Source organism: Ursus maritimus, unplaced genomic scaffold, assembly GCF_017311325.1.
Source record: "Ursus maritimus isolate PB19 unplaced genomic scaffold, ASM1731132v1 scaffold_24, whole genome shotgun sequence".
NCBI classification, from domain to species: Eukaryota; Metazoa; Chordata; class Mammalia; order Carnivora; family Ursidae; genus Ursus; species Ursus maritimus.
Genome location: NW_024424897.1, coordinates 30,089,238 through 30,112,010, shown reverse-complemented (window position 1 = coordinate 30,112,010; position 22,773 = coordinate 30,089,238). Strand labels below are relative to the sequence as shown.

General features: G+C 41.5%; 1 protein-coding gene across 1 annotated transcript in view; it reads right to left on the bottom strand.

Annotated features, from left to right (window-relative positions):
• ANKFN1 (ankyrin repeat and fibronectin type III domain containing 1) overlaps nucleotides 1–22,773 on the bottom strand; it is a 151,240-nt gene that overhangs the window by 94,668 nt on the left and 33,799 nt on the right. Inside the window, exons 5-6 of the mRNA XM_040639825.1 lie at nucleotides 20,021–20,215; nucleotides 17,921–18,034 (exon numbers count right to left, since the gene is read on the bottom strand). Coding sequence (XP_040495759.1) covers nucleotides 17,921–18,034; nucleotides 20,021–20,215 — 309 coding nt within the window. The remainder of the gene's footprint in view (nucleotides 1–17,920; nucleotides 18,035–20,020; nucleotides 20,216–22,773) is intronic.

The following is a 22,773-nucleotide window of genomic DNA, read 5'->3' as shown; positions in this document are numbered from 1 at the left end:
GACTGGATTCCCCTTAATTCGAGTCTGTGGTTTAGAAGCCCCCATCAAATACAGAGAATCTATCGATCATAAGTAAGCTCTGACCCATGACTATAGAACAATAAAAGCCTGAATATGTTTTAATATAAATGGAAGTTTAGTATAATGTTATGGGTGTGCCTTTTGGAGGAATATGTATCCTGGCTTCATCACTTACGAGCTTGGGCAACTTTCTAATTTTCCTCATCTAAACAATGAAGCAGATAGACCCTGTCAAATAAGGCTGTTGAGAGCATTAAATGAGGTAATGCATACAACACATACACTAGCTTGACCAGGAAGAGCTCAATAAATATTTCCGACTGTTACTCTGCTACCACTTCTACTGCATTTCTCACATAAAGAAGAACAGCACTTTGTTCAAAATGCCGTGTTTGGTAGACTGCTTTTTATCAGATACAAATTCTCTTTACCCTAATAGAATAATTAAACCCGTTCCAGATTTCATGCCCATGACCAGGTTTGAAGGCAGATACTATTAGACACTTTTAACCCATCAAATGTTTATTTTTGGAACCCCTGAGCTAGGGAATCATCCGCATTTCCTCCCCCTTTTTGCCCTTACCATGTTTATTTGGTCTTATGCCAGAAATTTCTTGGGGGTAATTAAAATTAGCATCCATTACAGATCAATCTAGAAAAGGTTGGCTATTCATTGTCAGGCGGATACATGAACGTTGGCAGTTTCAGAAACCAGAGCTAAAGTGATCTTATAAAGTTCTAGTTAGATCAACATGGGGATGCTAGTCTCATGATGACCTTCATGAACTTACCTCTGAAATGCTAAGTATTTTCTCACTCCAAACCTCATTCTAACTCTATAACTTACACCAGAGATCACACTGTACCTGCTCTTAGCCTTGTAAGTCTTACAAAAGCCCTTGGCCAAAAGCAATAAAATTTGACCTGACCTAATCCTGGAGTCGCGATGGATAATGTGTGTAGTTTTCATTCAATAATTTAATGTGGAAATTAACTGCATGTGTCACATATTCCCCATCTTAAGGAGAGAGCTTTTCTGGTTCTAATGTTACACAAAAATTAAATATGTAAACACTCTTGTCATTTAAGACTCCTCACTTTCCTGATAGCTTAAATAAGCACTACAAAAGACTCCTTTGGAGAAATTTGTTATTTCATAGAATTTGGGAGCCTGCTGCATGAAATTCACCCGCTATGGTCACAGAAATGATGGCAAAAGATATTTTTTTCTGGCTTCCTGAAAGATCTGAAATAATTCGCCCACTTTGGCTTACTGCATTATTCTCTCCTATTTGTCAATACAGGAAAAACACTGTGGACCTTGACAGAAGAATTTTGTTCTCTTTCTCTGTGAGGTGTACTTTTGAGCTTTTCTTCCCCCACGCATGGGATACAGAATGTCTCTCAAGGTGGTCTATTTCTGTAAATCCCTTCCTAGGCCTCTTCTGTCTGACAGGTCTCTTGCCTTTGCTTGTTCTTCTCTTGACCCACTCTGTTTCCCCCTGTATGCCATGAAATTTATTTTTTTTCTTTTGGTCCTTTTATTAAATTTAATGTTTTGAATAGATCCACGTGGTTCAAAATCAAAAGGTATAATCGGTGATACAGCGATAAGTCTCCCTCAGCCCTCTCTGCCATCTTCCCAGTTCCCAGATTTGCTCTCCCCCCACAGGCATCCACTGTTCTTGGTGTTTTATGTATCTTTCCAGGTTTCTTTATTCACACACAACCAAAAATGAATATAGACCCCCCCCACCATCATTTTATGTAACAGGAATCATATGTACTCTTCCAAAATTTTTTTTAAACTTAATTTATCTTGGAGATCTTTGCATATATAAATACATAATGAGATTCCACATTCTGTCCTATAGCTTCTGTATATGGATGTGTGTGACAATTTATTTAACCAGTCCTCTATTGATAGATTTTCTGTATTTTACTCTTATAAACTGTATATGATGCAACTCTTACAAACATTGCTGATATGAATAACCTTGTGCATATTTCATTTTATAAATCCCTAAGTATATCTGTAGGATAACTACTCCTAATAAGGACAGCTGGGTCAAAGGTTATTTGCATTTGTGGTTTTGATAGATATTGCCAAACTGCTCTCCATAAGGCTCCTAAAAATGTATTCTTCCATCAGCATTCTATAAAAGTGAGTTTCCTCAACTCTAATCTACAGAGCATGTCTTAAAACTTTAAAATTTTTGCCCTTCTGAAAGGTGAAAATTGATACCTCAGGTTCGTTTTAAATTGCATTTCTTTTATAATGGGAGAATCTGAACTTCTTTTTATATGCTTAGGAGCCATCTGTGTTTCTTTCTCTATGAACTATCCTTCCCTCATTTTTTTCTTATAGACTTTGAAAGCTATTTATATATTAGAAAGATGAGTTTATGCCTATTGTATAAAATGGTGTCTTTTTTTTATGTTGCTTATAGTTGTTTCTGCAGAAGACAGTTTTTTCAAATGAGGTTGAATTTACTCTAAATCTTGAATCATGATGAAGGCCTTTCCCACTCTAGTTTTAAAGGATTTCTTCCAGTTTTTTTCAGAACTTTTATCATTTCATTTTGTTTTTACATTGAAATCTCTGATACATTTATAATTTATGCTGTGGTAAACCATGAGACATGAATCCAATTACATTTTCTTTTTCTGTCCAGTAGTCTTATTGAATTTTACATCTTTCCCCTACTTATGTGTGATATTAATTTTACCTTATATTAAATTCCTGCATTTTAGAGCTACCTATGGTAGAAGCTTCCCTTCTAATCCACTAGCTTATCATGTATCAGTATGGCACTGTTGAGTTATTTTGGCTTTATAATGTGTTAGAATCATGAGCTTTCTGGTGAGCTAATAATAATGATGATAGCATCATCTTAAATATATATATATATATATATATATATATATATATATATATATATATAAAATTTACGCTGTAATTTACAAGGCACTGTGCCAGGCACTTGCTAGACATTGGGTTTATAATGGTGAACCAAATAGGCACAGTCGCTGCCTTCATGGAGAATAATAGTCTAGAAGAGAAACAGATATCAAGCAAATAATATATGGATAAAGATGTAATTACAAACTGGGAAAAAGACTATAAGGGAAACTTATATGGTGCTCTGAAAGAATACAACAGGAAGACCTAATTATTTAGACTTCAGAGTCTGGGAAACCTCCCACTGCTCTCCCCACCCCCAACTCCAGTCTGCTGTGTGGTCCCTGCAGCATCTCTAAGACCTAAGATTCCATGGATCAGTGTGAAAACCACTGATCCTGTTCTATTCCCTCATTTCTTCAGAGGACAGAACTGAAATTCACAGAGGAGATGTGATTTACCCAAAAAGGTCACCTAGCTAGTTAGAGCAGCGACCTCCTAACTTTCTTTCTAGGGCTCCTTCCACTGTATAAATGCCCTCAGTGCAGACCCGTGCTCTGCTACCAGAGTTCCCAGTGATACGACTCTTCACAAGTCACAGGCTCCCGGGAGACTGTGGCACTTTGACTTAGTTTATACCACCCCATAATCAGCACCCTGCGTAGAACAGACAAATCAAGATTTTGACAAACACTTGCCAATGAATCTAGGTATTTTCTAGAAAATAGCTTTTCCTATTTTCCTTGAGTGGTTCATCAGTTATTGTACTAAAGAATGAGCTGGACTGTCCTAAACTGAGTGCATGTTTTTAGAATTCAGAGTACTTTGCAGGGTAGCCTGAATTCTTTCTTTGTCAACGGGTAAATTTTCTTTGGCGGTGAACAGTTTGACCTAAGTTCTCTTGATAGATTGTTTCTATCCACCAGTGTCATCTTAGCACATACCTCGTCAGAAGTGGAAGTGGTTAGTCCGGGTTGGAAATGGTGGTGCCATGGCAAGGAGGGCTAAGCTCTCATGTGGGAGGCCCTCACCCACTTTGTAGTGCACCCCGGTTTGGGAGTGAGCATGCCGAACGTCTTCTGAAGTCTATCAGAGAGAGTACAAGAGACCCGAGTTCGTTGCCCACCTCCCTCTCTGTATCAGGTCCAAGCCCTTTTCTTGGGGAGGTGGTAATCATACTCTGTTTCATAACTCTCACGTGAATCCACTTCCAACTGGCTACGAAGATGAATAAAGAGAATCCGGACCACTGCCCAGTGGGGACCACAGCACTGGTTTGGCCCATGATTCTACACATGGACCAGAAGAGAATATGGGACCTTAAGCTCAACTTCCTTGCTTGTATCAAAAGATGACCAGTATACTGATCTTCCATTCCTTTGCTTAAGGCAAGAGATGGCTTAAATAAATAACTTAGATTGGTCCATGAAAAAAAAAAAAGAAGTGGTTGATTAGAAGAGATACAACCCCATGTATCTGGATTTGGTTATTATGTATACAGTACTTCCTGCGTGTTACATGCTCACGGCTCATGGATGTATCCCCATTTAAGAACCAGGGCAGTGGGATTAGGTAGGGGTGATGGGTCTTCAGCTTGCTTGAATGCCATTTAGGGTTCCCTGACTCCTTGACTCATTATGCTTCCCCTCACTTAATTTTCTTTTTCTTTTTTGGGGAGATGAGTGGAGTGACAGAATTGGAGAATTTTAATATTATTTACCATATCCACATTTAGCTATTTACAACTATGTCACTTAAAATGATAGAACAGTCAAGACTGGTTTTAAAATGGGGGAAAACTGAGTAGAACTCTCCTTTAAAAAAACACTCCAGAATGCAGGAAATGCCCTAAATCCAGAGATGTTCATGGCAGCAGCATTTGTAACAGTGAAACAACTGGGAGCCACTGGAACAGCCAATGATCAAAAAAGAGTAAAATGCATACTGACGTATTTCATGCAATGAATGCGAAGCTTCAAAGCAAAGGTCAGAACATGGGGATGTGAAGTAGAAAAGAAGGCAGTACCGCAGGGTCACTAAAGTAGGGGCTCTGGGATGATGACAGGGTTAAACTGGACTCTTGCATGGCTGTAGGACCTCAGCAAGTTCTCTGTTTGCCTTGGGTTCCTCGGTCATAACGAGAGGATAAATTGTACCTATTCTGTAGGGCTTCGTGAGGTTTAGAAGAAGTAATACTTGTAAAGCCTTGACCCAACGCCTGGCATGCAGTATGGGCTTGTTCAGTGTATGGTCTCAACTTATTATGGGGTCAAAAAATATCAAAAGTTCCTTCCAAGACTAGATTTCTTTGGGTTATAGGATTGAGGGTGAGTGATTTGTCTCTTCATTTATAATTTCTGTTCTTTGCAATATTCTATAATTCTTTTTTTTTTCTCAAGATTTTATTTATTCATTCGACAGAGATAGAGACAGCCAGAGAGAGAGGGAACACAAGCAGGGGGAGTGGGAGAGGAAGAAGCAGGCTCATAGCAGAGGAGCCTGATGTGGGGCTTGATCCCATAACGCCGGGATCACGCCCTGAGCCGAAGGCAGACTCTTAACCGCTGTGCCACCCAGGCGCCCCAGCAATATTCTATAATTCTTATACTGGTCTTTCCATTTGTTCCCCACTCTCTTTTCACCAGGAAAAACTTTGACCTTTACTGACCTACTCTGTGTCTCCAGGAGGTTGATCCCTATGGACTGCATCAGCCAGGGCCCCTTGCCCTCAGGCTTCTAGTTGGCTTCAGTCAGTGCCTGGGTCTGGCGATGGGTGTGTCCTTTCACACAGCAATTCCTGACTGATGCCCCCACCCCAGCTTTTACCCCTCTCCCTTCAAGTGGAGGGGTGATAAGAACTCCCCATTGTAGCTGGTCCTGGGTGCCTTGCTATCCCTTGTCCATTCATGAACCCTGCTCACCTCTCTGTAAATAATCCCTTCATTAAAATTTCTTCAGAATTCAAGCTGAGTATGCTTCTGTTTCTGCTGGGACGCTGGCTGATACAAGGAGCATACATTATTTTTATAATTGGGAAAATTTTATTTAAGAAGCACAAAGGACCACCCCTGCCTTCCACCTCCCAAAAGGAAGCACTCCTCACGGAGTAGAGAGGCCTCTCAGCTTCCAGACTTGAGGGTGATTATTTTTGTTTCATTTTTGAGCCCTCACATGAAATTAGGCTTCAGGCTAGAACACCTATTTCTTAGAAAAACACACTTTCTCCTGGAGAGAAATTCTAGAAAGCAGTCGCGGGCTATTGACAAACTATAATGCTGCAAAGGGATCTGGCCAAAAAGGAATCAAGAGGAAAATGTCCAAGGGGAGAAGGTGGCCCGGAAGTGGCTCATCCCCTGCCGTGCCAGCTGTGTGCCCCGTTGGGCAGTCGCGGACAGAGCTGGGCCTTGAGTGGAGACCTGCCTCTGTGGCCACTGGAAACTCACCAGCCCCTGTGGCGTCTGGGCTCAGCAACTGCCAGGCTCCCAGGGGGTAAGTGATACAGTTTGTTCAGTCCGGGGGTGGGGATGGCGGTGTGAGGTGGTGATGGGGCTGGTTGGGGGGGGCTGGGGGGGTTTGGCAGATCACTGTGCACTGCTCCGCTGTTAAATCTCGATTGGCAGGCTGACTTTCCCCAGGAGGAAGTGTGGGGAGGAATCTCACAGTTGCATGGCAATAAAGAGCTGCCTGGTGGGCCTCCCTCTCCGCCAAGAGGCTTCGTGGCTCCAAAGTTCCGGAGGGGTATGTGAGGGGGAGGAGGAGAAATAAGCCACTCTACTCAGTATGATGTGATCACCTTTGCAGAAACTTTCCAGTGGCAAGTGTGTTGAAGACAGCGAGCCTGGGGGAGCCGGCAGGGTACAGAAGGATGAGACTGAAGGTGGGGGTTCGGGGTGCGTCCAAGAAGAGAACTGTGGGTGACTTATAAAGGGATGAGAGGCGAGGCTCAGTAAAAGACAGTGTTGGACAAAGTCAGTTAAAAACTCCAGCCTCAACACCTTGGGCCTTATTCTCTTTTTACTATGAAGTGAATTCTTACGTTGGTGAGACTTCTTTTCCCCGCTAACCTCTAAGCCCCATAAATAGGTGGATTGTGTTTATCGTGTTCATTGTGACTCACAATGAATTCACTGCAGACTTAGCTATATATATGCCATATATATGTGTTATTTATATATATACATATATATTTACATATATATACATATACACACACATGTTAAGCCCTGTGCCAAGTTCTGGGAATACAGAGATGAACAAAACATCCCTGTTCACATGAGGTTTACAGACTGATGGGAGGGACCCATGTTAACAACATGACCACACATTCACAGTCTAGCCACACATTAGAATGACCTAGCAGCTCTTGAAAAGTATCTATGCTTGGGTCCCTATCCTGCGAAGACTCAAGATTTGATTCATCTTGGAAGGGGCCCTGGCATGGAGCCTAAGATGACTCTAATGGTCAGCTTCATTTGAGGGTTCTAAATATGCTCTAAATATGCTCCTGGTTCCATGAAACATTATTCCCATGAAACAGCCAATGACAGTCAAATGAAATTTGGAAAATAATTTACTAGATATATTAGAAACTCTAAAAAGTTATATAATAAAGAAACTTTAGAGACTCTAAAAGTTATATAATAAGGAAATATATTTAAACTTAAAAATATACCATGAAAATAGATGTTTGTAATTTGTGAACATTATTTGAAAAGGCATGGTAGAACTTATTAGGCATGATTATATTAAATACTTAGAAATGCTTCTCTGAAGAAATGACTTTTAATAGAGACCTTAACAATCAATGATACGAGGTCAGGGGATGGGAGGGGCAGTGTACTAGGCAGAGGGATCGTCATGTGCAAAGGTCCCATGGTGAGGTAAACGCTTTTAGAACAGAAAGGTGGTCAATGCTACTGCAATGTAGGAGGTGAGGGGAATAAAAGACCAAGATTTCTGCCTTCAAGGAACTCATATCTTAGGGGAAAACTCACATATTCTAAAAACTCCAATTACTCTATGGATCTATGATTTTCCAAATATAACAGGAAGAAGAAGAAATCACTGTGAGGAATAATCCTTCACCAGCTGATATAAAAATCCAGTTTCATATTTGTCCCTAGGTAACTTATATTATTTTTTGAAACAGCTGAAATGCTTTCATAAGTATGTTGGCTTAGGGTAATAATAGTATCAGGTCCTGTTTACTGAGCACTCAGGCTGCGTAAGAGGGAGAAGTGACCTGGAGATTGAATCAAGACGCCAAACTGACACACATGCCTGCCTACCATTTTCCTCTCCAAATCCTTTAAAAGGAAAACAAGGTATACAGTGTTTAAAAATATATCTATTAGCTAGAAAACAAAAAAGGGAGCCATATATACCCATTTTCCTCCTCATTTCCTCCTTAATCCCTAGCAGCCACTAATCTGTTCTCGATTTCTATAATTTTGTTATTTCAAGAGTGTTATATAAATGGAACAATGTGCTATGTATTATGGACTGGCATTTTCACGCAGCATCATTTGGAAGAGATCCATCCAGGCTGGTGTGTACTGACAATGTATCCCTTTCACTGCTGAGTATTGTTCTGTGGTGTGAATGTGCCACTGCTGCTTTAGCCGCTCACCAAACTGGAGGTCACCTGACTTGTCTCCAGTTTTTGGTTATTACAGATAAAGCTTCTATAAACAGTTGTGAACAGGTTTTTATATGAACATGAGTTTTCATTTTTCTGGGGTGAATGCCTACCAGTTGGTAAGATGTATGGTACCTTGCATGTTTCTTTTTTAAAGAGATTGCTGAACTGTTTTTCAGAGTGCCTGCATCATTTTACATTCCCACCAGCAAAGTATGAGCAATCCAATGTTTCTACATCCTTGCCATTTGGTGGTGTCACGATTTTCAAATTTTTTGCTACTCTGATAGGCATGTAGCAATATTTCATTGTGTGTGCGTGTGTGTTTAAAGATTTACTTATTTATTTTAGGGAGAGAGAGGAGAGAGAGCATGCACGAGAGAGCGGGGAGGGGCAGAGGGGGAGGGAGAGACGGAATCTCAAGCAGACTCCCCACTGAGCAAGGAGCCCAACTCAGGGCTCCATCCCATGACCTGAGCCAAAACCAAGAGTCAGAGGCTTAACTGACTGAGCCACTCAGGTGCCCCTTTCATTGTGGTTTTAATTTACATTTGCTAAATGCAAACCCGATGAGTTATTATATAGTGGAACATGAATAGATAGATAGTAGTTGAGGAGGGAAAATAGGTACTACTCTAAAAGGATTATTTGAAACAAATTTTGAATACGATAATGGCAAGTCGGGTAGGAAAGAGAAAAGAAGCAATTAGAGATTTGAGGAAGATACGTAGGTAAGGAAATATAATCATAGTACACTCTTTGACTTTGCAATGTCAAAACTTACACATTCAGTGTAGGGCGCACATAGTGACTTCCTCCCAAAGAATACACGGTGGGAGGGGTTTAAAGCATAACTTTACAGTGGAGAAAGCAGACAAACACACCCAGCCAGGTGAACAAGGTCAACATCAACAGTGATGACTTCATATTGGGAGCATGTGCTCTTGATATGATGGGATGAAATGGCTAAAACTTTAACTCTGTGGTCTTCTGCCCCCAAACCCACATCCCAGTCCAATCATGAAGAAAAATATCAGTCACATCCAAAAGAGGGACACTCTACAAAATCCCTGCACAGTCTTCCTCCAGATTGTCAAGGTCATCAGAAACAAGGGAAGTCTGAGAAACTGTCAGCCAGAAGAGCTCAAGGAGATATGATAACTAAATGTCATATGGGGTCTTGGATAAGGTCCTGCGACAAAAAAGGGACATCAAGGGCACCTGGGTAGCTCAGTCGGTTGAGCATCCAACTCTTGATTTTGGCTCGGGTCATGATCTCAGGGGCCCTGTGAGATCGAGCCCCACGTTGGGCTCCAGGCTCAGTGTGCAGGTCTGCTTGGGATTCTCTCTCTCCTTCTCCCTCTGCCCCTCCCCCCACTCACACACTCTCTCTTTCTCTTGCTGTCTCTCTCAAATAAATAAAATCTTAAAAAAAGAGAGATCAAGTGGAAACTAAAGTTATCTGAATAAAGTCAAGATTTTAGGTAAAACAACAACAACAACAACAACAACCAAAAATGTCCACACTCATAATAGTATAAACATTGTTGACTTAACTAAAAATGGAAATATAATTATGTGGAGAGAATAAGGAACTGGCAATGAGTGTGGTTTTATGAGAGAGTTAAATTCTTTTCTGTTCTAGTTATAATTGCATATGTGAGACCTGCAATTGCTGCATCAAGAAAGAGCCCATAGAAGCATATTAATGAAAGCAGACAGGTAATTGCAAGAACTAGAGGAATTAAAACTGGCTGGCTCTGAAGAGAAGGGTGGGAAGAACAGAGCACATAACTTGTTTTTTTATTATAATACTTTTGGTACAAATTTGTTTTATAATCCCGTTCTTAGATCACTTTGGACAAAAACAAAAATAAAAAGTGTATATAAAAAGAGACAGACTTGCAGTTTGAGTAAATCAGTTTAACTATATACTCTTTATAAGAGATAAATGTTTCTCAAATGTCATGGAAAGGATGAAAACAGGAAGACTGAAAGGCAGCGGGCAAATGAAAACCTAGAAAGCACTGTTAGTTACAGACAAAACAGAAGCTGAAGCAAACAGCATTAAGCAAGACAAATAAAGCAGCTTCTCAGAGATCAAAGATCAAAGGGACAAACACTCCAGAAAAAGGGATTTAAACAACACACACACATTCACACTTTATACCCAATGGAGTTACATTCTTTTCAAACACCAACGATGGCACACATACACTGGTTTATTGGTTAGCTACAACAAGAGTTTTAAAATAGCTCAACAGTATACTGAGCACATTAACATTTTTTCTTCTTATGGTAAAATTAGAAATTAACATTAAAAATATAGCAAAAAATTATGGTCACTTAGAAGTTTAAAAAGGCTTGCCTAAAAACTCTCTTTAAAAGTGGAAATGTTAAATTATTTATAAATAAAGGATGATTATAGCACCTCACTTTAAACTTCTTGGATATGGACAAAATAGTAGTCAGGGGAAAATTTATAGCCTTAAATATATGGGTTAGAAAACAAAAAGAAGTAAGTTAAGTTTTCAAGTAAAAAAAAAAAACTGGGAAAGAAAGAATAAACAACAGAAAGTAGCAGGAATTGGCAAAGCTAAAGCCAGAAATTAATAAAATAGAAGATAAATAAGAAATAGGTTTTATGAATGAAAAAAGTTAATTTTTCAAACAAACCAATAAAATAGACAAATGTTCAACAATTCTAAAAGAAAGGGCACAAATACATGACTTTTGACATACTAAAGGGACCATGATCACAGCGGAGATTTAAAAATTACGTTCAATACTCTATCATCCATCATAATCCACATGGAGATTCCTCAATTTGGTAAAGGTTACCTACCAGAAGCCTAGCCTAGACATCACACTTGATGGTAAAATATTAGATGCATGTTGGCAAAAGCAGGTAAGAGAGAGGATATCTACTGTCCCACTTACTATACTCAATGTAGTGGGAACTAAAAACTACACTGACTCTAGTTAATGAAGTGAGATCTGAGAAAGAATAAAAAGTACTCAAAAGGAAGGACAAAATGATCCTTACTTGAAGATGATGTAAAAAAAAAAAAAAATCATAAGATGCAAGACAATCTACTGAAGAAAAAAACCCCAAAACCCACCATTACTGAGAGTTCAGCAAAGCAACCAACTAAAGCTTTCTTTTTTTTTTTTTTTAAGATTTTATTTATTTATTTGACAGAGAGAAAGACAGCCTGACAGCCCGCAAGAGAGGGAACACAGCAGAGGGAGTAGGAGAGGAAGAAGCAGGCTCCCAGCAGAGGAGCCCGATGTGGGGCTCGATCCCAGGACTCTGGGATCACGCCCTGAGCTGAAGGCAGACACTTAACGACTGAGCCACCCAGGCGCCCCTAAGGATTTCTTTTGAACTAGCACTCGCTCTTCTATTGTCCCACAAATAGCCAATTAGAGACTGTACCTCGAAAAGAGAGTTCATTCATAGCAACCACAAAACCTGTACAATAGATCCTGCATGAACGTAACAGTAAATGTAGAAGGCCCATACAGAGAAAATTGTGAAACTTTCCTGAATATATAAAATACAACTCGATTAGCAAGACCGGTCTTAGATGGAAAGGCTCTCTCCAAATTAATTTAGGAATATGATGCTATCCCAACCAATATGATTTTGAAAATTAAACTTGACAAACCAATTCTAAAATTCATTTGGAAGAGAACGTGTGCAAAAAAACTGAGACATTTTGAAAAGATTACCATGGGGAGGGACTTGCCCTACCAGATGCTAAAATACACTATAAAGTTACTATATGGTGTGAAAATTAATAAAAGGAAACACTAAAATGGATTGGGGAGGCCAGAAGGGGGAGCTCTTACACCCTACCACTCATTGTCAATGACCCAAGGAGAAGAGCTGTACCTCAGTACCATAGTACTTTACCTACTACCCCAGCAGGAAGAAAGGCTTTTCTCTTGCCTCGTCAACAGCCCAGCCAATCAGAGACCTCACAACTCAGCCAATGAAAAGACACTATACTTCAAACTCCCAGTTTACTCCAATGGACTTTTTGTTTATAACAGCCCCACCCAACTGCCCCCTTTCCTTTTTTAAGGGTGTTCTTCTCCTTTGTTCTCTGGACTTATAGCTTGCTTATGCCGACTTGCAACTCTCTACCTTTGCTAAATACACCCATTTTTTTTTCCTGGTGAAATGACTGAAGGTTTTTCGTTTGTTTGCTGTTTTTTTGATGGTTTTATTTTTAATGTTAACAATGGCTATAGACAGGTGAGTGAGACAGAGAATGGGACTGCATAAACTTTTCCACTTCTAGTTAATAATCCCAGAAGAAAATATTGTTCCAAGTAAAACAGAGACACAGACAAGGATTGCAATATTATATAATAGGAAAAAAATGGAAACAACTTATGTCTATCAGTGGAAGAATGATTAGATAAATTACGGCACCTCTAGCTAGGGAATAGGAATACTGCACAGCTATTGAATGAAGATCCAAACACACTGACATAGAAAGATATCTGAAATATATGATACATTGGTGAATTAAAAATAAATCTAGGGGTGCCTGGGTCGCTTGGTTGGTTAAGTGTCTGCCTTTGGCTTGGGTGGTGATCTCAGGGTTCTGGGATCGAGCCCCGCATGGGACTCTCCACTCAACGTGGAGTCTGCTTCTCCCTCTCATTCTCCCTCTGTGCTCTCTCTCTCAAATAAATAAATAAAATCTTAAATCTAGTTGTAGCATTAGACAGCATGATAAATTTTAGCACACAAACCTATACATCTGTGTGCTTATACATGTGGGTACGTGCACCAAGGAAGGATTTGTAAGGACATACATGGAACTCGTAACATATTAATTCTGTAACAGGGATGTGACATTGGGGGAAGGGTAAATCTTTTACTTTGTCTTTTGTATAACCTGTACTGTTTGAGGGCTAAAAACTTTCCTAAGTGAAGAAAAGGCAAAAAGGCTATGCTTTACAACAGAGCGTACTGGAGAAGGGTTTTAAGGTGGTTCACAAGACGGTGGAAGAGTCAGCTAGCTAGATCCTCGGCAACCAGTGGAGGAATCGAGAACTGGCCTATAAAGCCTGTGGCAGCTTAGAAGAAAGAACTTGAGGAGTGTTGCTGTTCTCTTGCTCTCATTGGACCTGCTGCTTTTCCTCATCATACATGTACTTGCTGAACTTATTTCCATATTTTTACTTGCATGCAAAAAAACGTTAACCCACTGAGTTTCCTGTCCCCTGGACATAACATCTTCTGCCTCTCCTCGTTGCTTCTCATCTGTAAACTTCTGGTCTCACCCCCGCCCAAACAGGCTACCTAAAATGATAAATCCTTTTGTTTTGTGAAATCCAATCACCTCAGTAGCTACCTCATGCTTAGGATCAGACTAATTCTTCAATTAATTAAACATGAAAGATAATTCTAGTCTCTAATGCAATGCACTTTTCTCTTTCCAGTTATAAGATGTAGGAGGGAAAAAATAATAGAAGAGGTAAAAATAATATAAATACTAAGCAGTGTGCATCCAAGTCCCACGAAGTCAGTTTTTCTTAAGTCTTGTGAAAAGATGGCCCAAATGATTAAGTCATGCTCAAGTTCACACTGGTACTACAAATTGCTGACCCAGAGGATTTTCATGGACAAATGGTGGACTCTCCCTCCTAGAAGCTGCAGGGCCCCTGGACATCTCTTTGGAATTCTCTGGCTTCCTTTCTTTCTGGGAAAGAAGTTGGAGGTGGTAGTTGCCAGAAGCACCGCCTGGTCTTTGCAGGAGCAGATCCACGACCAGCTCCTGGCAATCTCTGCGAGGAGAAATGCTTTTCATTTTTTTTTTTTTTGTTTTGTTTTGAGAATGCCATCAAATGAAGAGCAGTTAGATAGTTTGCTCTTACAAGCTTTTGTAGGAAGGAATTAGGGTGGTGGCTTCTAATCTGTCAGAGAACAAGGTGAGAAGAGATGGGGCAGGGCACCGCCCAAACCGCATCCTGCCCGCACCCACTGGGGCAGCTACTGGAGCAGCCCATCATCGGCAAACTCCAAAGGGTGACCATGTCAAGCCCTGCTTTTAAGATAAAGATAGAAAAGAATTCATCCTGTGGATAGAAAACAGATGCCGCACTGCGTCTGTTAGAGAATACTTTCCTTTCCATTCCCAACCCGGCAAAGAGCAGCAAAATCACTTTTGAAAATGTTCTCTGCTTTGGGACTGCAGAGAAAGGACATATCCTCTGGCACTGGGAGCTGCAAGCAGGTTACCCACGGCAGGGGGGAGAAAATGCGGAGGGAAGTTCTGGCAGTTGTCCAAAGCATCAAAGCATTTTAAATAACTCTAGTTTGGCTCTGTAAGCCATGGAAATTGGTGAGATGGGACCAAAAGATGCCAGTGCTCTTTGAATCCAAGGAAGAAACACCTAGAAACAGACAGTTGCTCTCTTAGCCCCATTTTCCTGCATTTAGGGGAGATGCAGGCAGAAAACTCCAGTGGGTCTTACTCAAAACTGTTTCTGGGTTTTAAACTGAAATTCATGCCTTTAATGTCCAAGTTGTGACAGCAATTGGCCTGGTGCATTGCTCCTGGGCTTAAAGAGGGCTTATAAAGAGATGCTCTTTTTTTTTTTTTTTTTAAGATTTTTTTATTTGACAGAGAGAGCAAGAGCACAAGCAGGGGGAGCAGCAGGCAGAGGGAGAAGCAGGCTCCTGCTGAGCAAGGAGCCCGATGTGGGACTCGATCCCAGCACCCTGGGATCATGACCTGAGCGAAGGCAGACGCTTAACTGACTGAGCCACCCAGGCGCCACTAAAGAGATGCTCTTAAAAAGATTTCTGGACATCAACAAACTCTTTAAAACACCGGAACATGTTCGTGAGTTGAGTGTACGCATGGGAGAAATGGAAGGATTCAGATTTTCTTTGAAACACAGGCTTCGGTATGAAGGGGGAGAACATCCAGTTGTCAAAACAGACTTGAGGTTTTCTGAACCCAGAAATTCTGGAGAGCAGTTTGAGATGTTTTCCAAAACCTAGATACTGTAGGGTTAAGCCTTCCCTCTAACCAATTAGATAACTGACATTTTATTCTGTAGATTTCTCAATTGTTTCTTCTTTTTTAAAGCAAACAAAATAATTAGCCTTGTTTCAGGGTAATTTTGCTAATATTTCCATAATTAAATAATTACTTCAACTCTGAATTAAAAGCTGTCCTGCTGTCTCTGGGTACAGTAGGCTGCCAGCTGTTTTAAATAACCCCCTGAGAGTGGTCAGGTTAAGGACTCAATTTATGACCTTATAAATTAACACAAGGAAACCTACTCCATAATGCAACAGACAATTCTATTTATAATGCTTAATTAATCCCCTCCAGTCACTAACAGAACCCACTTGTGGCTTTCATTTCAACCTCGCCCAAACGCAAGTCTCCCGAGATGAGACGTGTTAATATGTGAATGCTGATAGAATTTGCTGGCATGATGGTCGAGTATTAAATAGCTGACAGTCTGGATAAATTAGCTCCCGATAGCTCACTAATCAAATGTAAGAAGAAAATGTCGAGTTTGGCAGCACCGATGAAACCCTTCATGACAACCCTGAGCTGGAGAGAGGTAGAGAGAGAGGAAAATGTCCAAGTCTGACACTGCCTGAGAACACTGGCTCTGAATTTCAGGAAGTCTTGGCAGAGCAGACAACCAAGAGAAAGTATCAGAATTGTATCAAAGGATGGCTGTGGGAGGCTTCCCTGCTGGCTTCATTTGTTTTTTTGTCACTAGTACCCTCAGGCTGCCTTCTCTTTGATACAGAAAACCCAAAGTGGTAACCAATTCTAGGCTGCCTTACTGAAGGTAGTACAAACAGAGTGGAGTTATCTGGAAAATTCCAAGTACCTCAGAAAGCTACAGGGTATGGGCAGAGTAAATTTTGCAGATCTAGAAGATTCTCCCGGGAGTAGGCGCTGGGAAGGAGACAGGAGGCACATACACTACTTGGACATAGGACTTCTGCCTTGTGGGCTGGCATCGTGGAATATACGCATGGAGGACTTTATCAGGTTTTAGGACCATTCAGCCTATTTCCATATGTCCTCCTGAGTCGGGAAAATCGATTTCGCTCTTTTTTTTGTCCACCACATTCGAGAATCCACATAATGTGACACTTCTCGCACTGCTTTGTGTCTTTAGGCATAACCTCAATGCCTCAGTCTTCTCATCCGCAAAGTGGAAATCCTAACAGTGCCACTTCCAGGGTTGTTGTGAAGATCACATGGAGTTAGTACAGATGATGGCTTGACACGGCACCTGGTATACAGCAGGCGCTTTGTAGCCTTGGCTGTTCCCATCACAGCATCACTCTGCTGTCGGTCTCCTCTGGGCTCCCTCTCTCCTTTCATGGCCATATCAGGCTGTCATGGTTTCTCCTGGCTAGCTGCCTAACTCACTTCCCTATTCCTGGCCCACATCTCTTCAGTACATCGTACACAGTCTTTGGACCCAAATCTTTCACAGTCTACCTCTGATCCTGTCCCCACCTTATTCAGTGTTCCGCAGAGTTCATCAAATAATGTCAAAACTCCTTAATTTTTAATTCAAGTCTTACTGTACTCCAGCCTCCTGCCCTCATTTCTCTCTCTGCTCTTATATTTCACTGCGCCGTCTCATGACCTCTCACCATCCCTGGAGCCATGACTAGTTCCCTCACTCTCTTCTGCCTGTCCTAGCATGTTCTTGCTTCACAGGTATAAACCTGTGCCCCGTTCTCTCCACTTGGAGGTTACTTTCCCCCAGCATCTTCTGGTCCAAATCCTAGCCATCCTTGAAAGCCAAATGCCACCTGCACCCTGGGGCTTTTCTGATCCTATCATGTTACCTCCCTCTTTCTTTTCTGACCCCCAATGTCCTTCATCTGTTTGTTTGTTTGTTTGTTTTAAAATCCTTAACCCTAGTTACCTGCAATTACAGCTGTCAATTCTTATGCCCCGCTACTTAGTATGTTCCATATCGCACCCTCTGAGCTCCTTGGATGGAGGCTGATTCTTCCATGTGCCCTACTTAGTCCTGTCCCCAACCCTATACTATGCACAAAACAGGCCTTTGCAAACAAGAATGGAATTATTAATATTTTGGAGGGGCTTGAAATAATGAAAGCCTGGTCCTGTGGTCCATCCTGTCTGTGACATATTCTCATTAACCTTTTGCTCTGTACATGAGTGCCTATGGAACTATTTCAACTCAAAAAGTACATGGGATAAAAAAAAAAAATCCTATCAGCAGGAAAAACAAACATACAAAATGCACAACTGATCCCCAAACAATGGATTGTTTTTGAAGAAGAAGCAATGAAAAAACAATCTGGAGTAGAGTACCTTTATATCTGGTTACTACAGCTGCGTTGACACTCAGAGGCTCTTGAAAGCTGACAGTGAGCGCTGTGCTGCCGGTTACCATGAGACAGGCGTTGGTTGGCACCTCGGGGGCTCCTGGGACAGAAGGAAAAACATAAGGATCTTAACATCACAAATCCTTTTTAAACAATGTTCCTGCCTCTTCAAAGGATACCCTGAAACACGCACTATGGAAACATTTGTTTGTAGAGCCTAATAGCTTTTGCTTTTGAACATTTTCATTAGAAGTCTCAATGGCCTTTATTTGTTGCCATCGTGGTCTTATTTGAGCATTAGAACATCTTCTGAAGGGGTAAATAATATCCCTTAAGCCTTCCCAAAGTATCCTGGAAACACAACAAGAGATTGGCCTGGACCAGTGGAGAGGAGGCCAGAAAGTGTTATCAGGCACCGGCTATTGATAGAGACTGTTACACTTCATAAAGTACTTTCATGGAAATCATTTCATTGGAGGCTTTTTGCAACCCTGTTGGGTAGAAAAGGCAAGTAAAGCATGTGCCCATCTAGGACGAGGAACCTGCAGTCCCAAGAGTCCACACTACATGTTCAAGGACACAGCAAAGACACACAGCTGGGACGAAGGCCCACGGCTTCGGTTGCCTGATTCTGGGCTCTTCCCAGTATAGAATGCCAACCTGCCTTCTCTCACGCTGCCTCCTATTATATCAAGGAATATTTTCTGAGAAAGAATTCATGGACAAGGGGCGCCTGGGTGCCTCAGTCGTTAAGTGTTTGCCTTCGGCTCAGGGCGTGATCCCAGCGTTCTGGGATCGAGCCCCACATTGGGGTCCTCTGCTAGGAGCCTGCTTCTTCCTCTCCCACTCCCCCTGCTTGTGTTCCCTCTCTCGCTGGCTGTCTCTGTCAAATAAATAAATAAAATCTTAAAAAAAAAAAAAAGCATTCACGGACAAATGTCATGCCCATTAACCTCAGGTTTTAAAGGACTCCTGATAGTTTCAGGTGTTCCTTAACACCCAGAAGGTGTTTTGTGATTAAGAAAATTACCCTCCAAATGGCAGTAAGTCTAAAACTATGATGCTTCTAGTAGTAACGTGTCCTAAATGAGGCACAATCGCAAATGCATTTATTAAAACAATTGCTGAATGTCTTTTTTTAAAAATAAAAAACCCATGTATCAGCATTGCTGAAGAGATTGTTGATTTTGAAAGCAAACTTTCATTAATGTCGCTTAAGCTGTTTGCTTAAGAGAAAGGATTAGGCTTAGATTCAGTCCTTAGTACACAGAACTGCTTCAGAGAACAAGATTTTCACTGCCTTTGGTCTTTATCGCACAAAGCATAGGCGGATATTTCCAAACTAATGAACTGGTCTGTGTCTTATATTTAAATTCTCAAGTCTAACTTTTTAAACTGTTGTTTAAATAAGATCTACTTTTGGAACAAGATTTTAATATTCCCCAAGTGTTTGAATTTTATACTTTTTTATATTAGGGACTGCTCTACACCATACCTTCCAGTGCTAATAAGCATTATCCAGAAACAAGGCTTTTCTTAAAACTAACAAAAAGAACTGATGAAGAGAATGGAAGTGCAGACAAAGCATAATTCAGGGGCTGACTGACTATCCTCTGTGGCCTGTATTAACTCGAAGGTTGGTTTATATAAGCTCTCTATAAAAAATGCAGTAGAGAGTTGAAAACAACTTAAACTCGGGTTGGAGGCAGAAACTGGACAAATAGGCAAACAAATATTTTCCACCTCCCCATCCCAAAATATAGCCACTTAGGGTATCAGACCATCCAGGTTATTAGGCATTAGGGCGTATCGGGTGGAAAGCACTAGATGACTGTGACATGGTGGAGAGAGGCCAGGAGCACTGAAGCCTCGTGGCTGTGGTCAGAGAACCTATCGGGAGCCAGAAAATCAAGCAAGACAAAAGATCCTTTTACAGCCGCCCAGAGCCCTCACTCCAAATAGGCTGACAACGGCCATCCGTGACCCTGGAACAGAGCTGAAAAAAAAAAATCAGTAAAAGAAGGCCTGGCTGTCTCCAGCCAACCTGGCTTCTAGTTAGACGCAGAAGTCCTCTGCTTATACTCACTGGCGTGCTCGAAGCCGGTCCTCATGCGTCTGTAGAGCCGACACCTCCACTCCCAAGCTTTGAGCTGTTTCTCTTTCTCTGTGTTGTCCAGACTGGGTCCTTCATTCTCCACCTGGGCAGACAGTTCACTCACCCTCTGCTGGGCTTCCTGCACCAGCGTGGCGAGGTGCATTGCTCGGCTTTCCAGGCTGACAACTGCAGGGAAAGACATGGGTGACTCCTTTCTCTTTCTGGGGGAACGCTGCTTTGTTGGCAGGGTTTTTAAAAATGCCCCGGGGTAAGAGGGATCTATATTCCTTATTAACTGACTTATCCCAACAAGATCTAAGTGGTGACACTGACAACTAGATTAAATGGTAAGTCCATCAATTTAAGATACTTACATTGCCCTGGGGCCCTCTTGTCATATGCACCCCGAATAGCTGCCTAGCACAGTTCATTAGAATTCCACCATCAAGTACCCATGAGGACCACTTCTAACCCAGACTGCACAAAGTTGTTTCCATGATCTTTGCAAAGACAAACACTTAGGGGCAAAAGCTCTGTAGGGCTAGGAAGGTCATAGGAAAAGGCATCCACGAGGGAAGCTGCATTCTGTTAAAGTTGTTTGGTCCTTTTTTCTTTCTTTTTTTGGTAGAATCTGATTTGAATGTTCTGCTCTTATCACGTTCTGCCCAGCTCATAGACATTTTTGTATGTACGTCTTAGTGGCATCATTCGGTTGTAATTAATTTATTTGTTGCTGACAAAATGTTCGACTACCATTGCCACAGTAGCGCCAGTGAGTTCTGATGCCTGGGTATGATCAGACTGTGATGACTTATCAACTCCATCTCCGACTGCGATCTCAGGGAAGGAATGAGTGGTCTCTGCAGATGCCCAGGCTCAACAGCGAAGTTCCACTGCTCTTCTTGCTGAGGGAGATTATACAGTGTGATATTTCTGTTTTACTCCATACATGGTATCTCCACAAAATTCACATCGCGCTGTTCCTCCGACCCACCCTTGTGCGAGTGAATGTTCGGGACAGTGGCAGAACACTTCGCATTCGTGTGTCAGGTTGGGAAGCTGCTTCTTGGGGTTCCCTCATGGCTCCCATACATTTGAGAGCTGCCTTGGCGGTCCCTTGGTCATTTGGGAGGAGCCCTCCCCAGTGAGCAGTAAGGGGGCGACAGACTCAGCGCGGGTGTGTGGAAGGGAACCGCACAAAGAACGGAAGGGACCAGAGTCAAGCCCCACTGCTCTGTCGTCAGCGTGTGCTTGATACTCCGTGTGACCAAAACAATATTTCCCCTGGTGGGTGGGAAAGAAATCCAAACATTTCATTCTTCTAAGTAAGGGGGGAAAATATTATGAAGATAACTCAAGTGAAAATGTGTTAGGTCTATTTTGAAATGGAAATTAGGTGGTTATATATTCATATTCTCTGTGTTCATAGGCATGTTTGCATTAATTACAGGAAATGAATACTAATTTATTATTGCCCCTACTCGCCATCAGTCTCCATTTATTTACAGATGAGGTCAATGAAAAATTAGTCAAGTCTTTTTTTTTTTTTCTTCTTCTTTCTTTCTTCTTTCTTGTTCAAGCTGCTGTTTAGAACACTCAGGACTGTGTTTTGCTGCGGATTTCTCATGGTTAATGAATGTTACCGTAGCAGTCAGTCATGTACTCTGAATACCGTCACCCTTTTTTTTTAAAGCCTCAGTCATGAGCCATGACAGAAAAATAAACAAATAAATATAAAGCTAAAAAACTCTTTCACTGAGCAGCTACACTATGCAGAATCCCCCGGGAGGGCTAAAGGGGGCCAGAGTAAATGCTAATGTAAGTGCTGTGGACGTAGGGAAGCAATGATGGCGTATGAACGCGGAGGCTCTGGAGAAAAACACACACACACACACACGCGGGCGCACACTCCAGTGGAAAAATTGGCAATATTAGTAGCCTCAAGGTGCAATTTCCTGGAGCAGTGAGATTGACAAGTCAGTACTAAATGCTGTTAATTTAACTAACTTCAGATTAATGGTAGAGTCTGCTATGACTGAAGGCCTCAAACACAGTCTCATTATGGCCTTGCTGGGAAGGTCCTAAATATAGGCATTGACAGTTGAAAACAAATCCGTATACATTTGTGTATTTTTAGACATAGGTTAGGCGTCAGGGTTTGTGTCACAGTTCTCAGGTTGATTAATTGACCCAGTAACTGCACCCTCTACCCACGGCCCCCCTCCTTCTTCTACTCCAAATTATAGAGAAAATGGGGGAATTGTCCTTGCTAAGTCATTCAGTGAGCTTTTTATTGTAAGCCTGATGCTTGAGTTGCATGCATACGTCAACACTTGGGTGATAGACACATGATTTATAAAAATAAATTTTTCTAATACTATGAAATCCCCCCTATTAATTTTTATATCCACAACAGTTATTACTGGTGTGAATTCCAGGTGGCATTTGAGATGGACAGCTTCTCTTGAGCTATGCTTGGCTCCCCCTGAAATTTTTCCTACTTTCCTTAGCACAACATGCTTTGTTTCTACACTTTCCCTTTTCTCCGAGGCTGCGGCCTTGACGCTATTTGAGTTGTAGTGGTGAAGGGATTCTAAATCTTTAAGGTAAAGCATGTTGCCTCTTCAGAGGCTAAAGGGAAACCTGTTCAATTTTATAGCCAGGTGAATTTTCCAAGACCATCTAGATCCCTGTGCTTCTCAAACCAGGGCACCTGAACATCAACACAACGGGGGGGGGGGGGG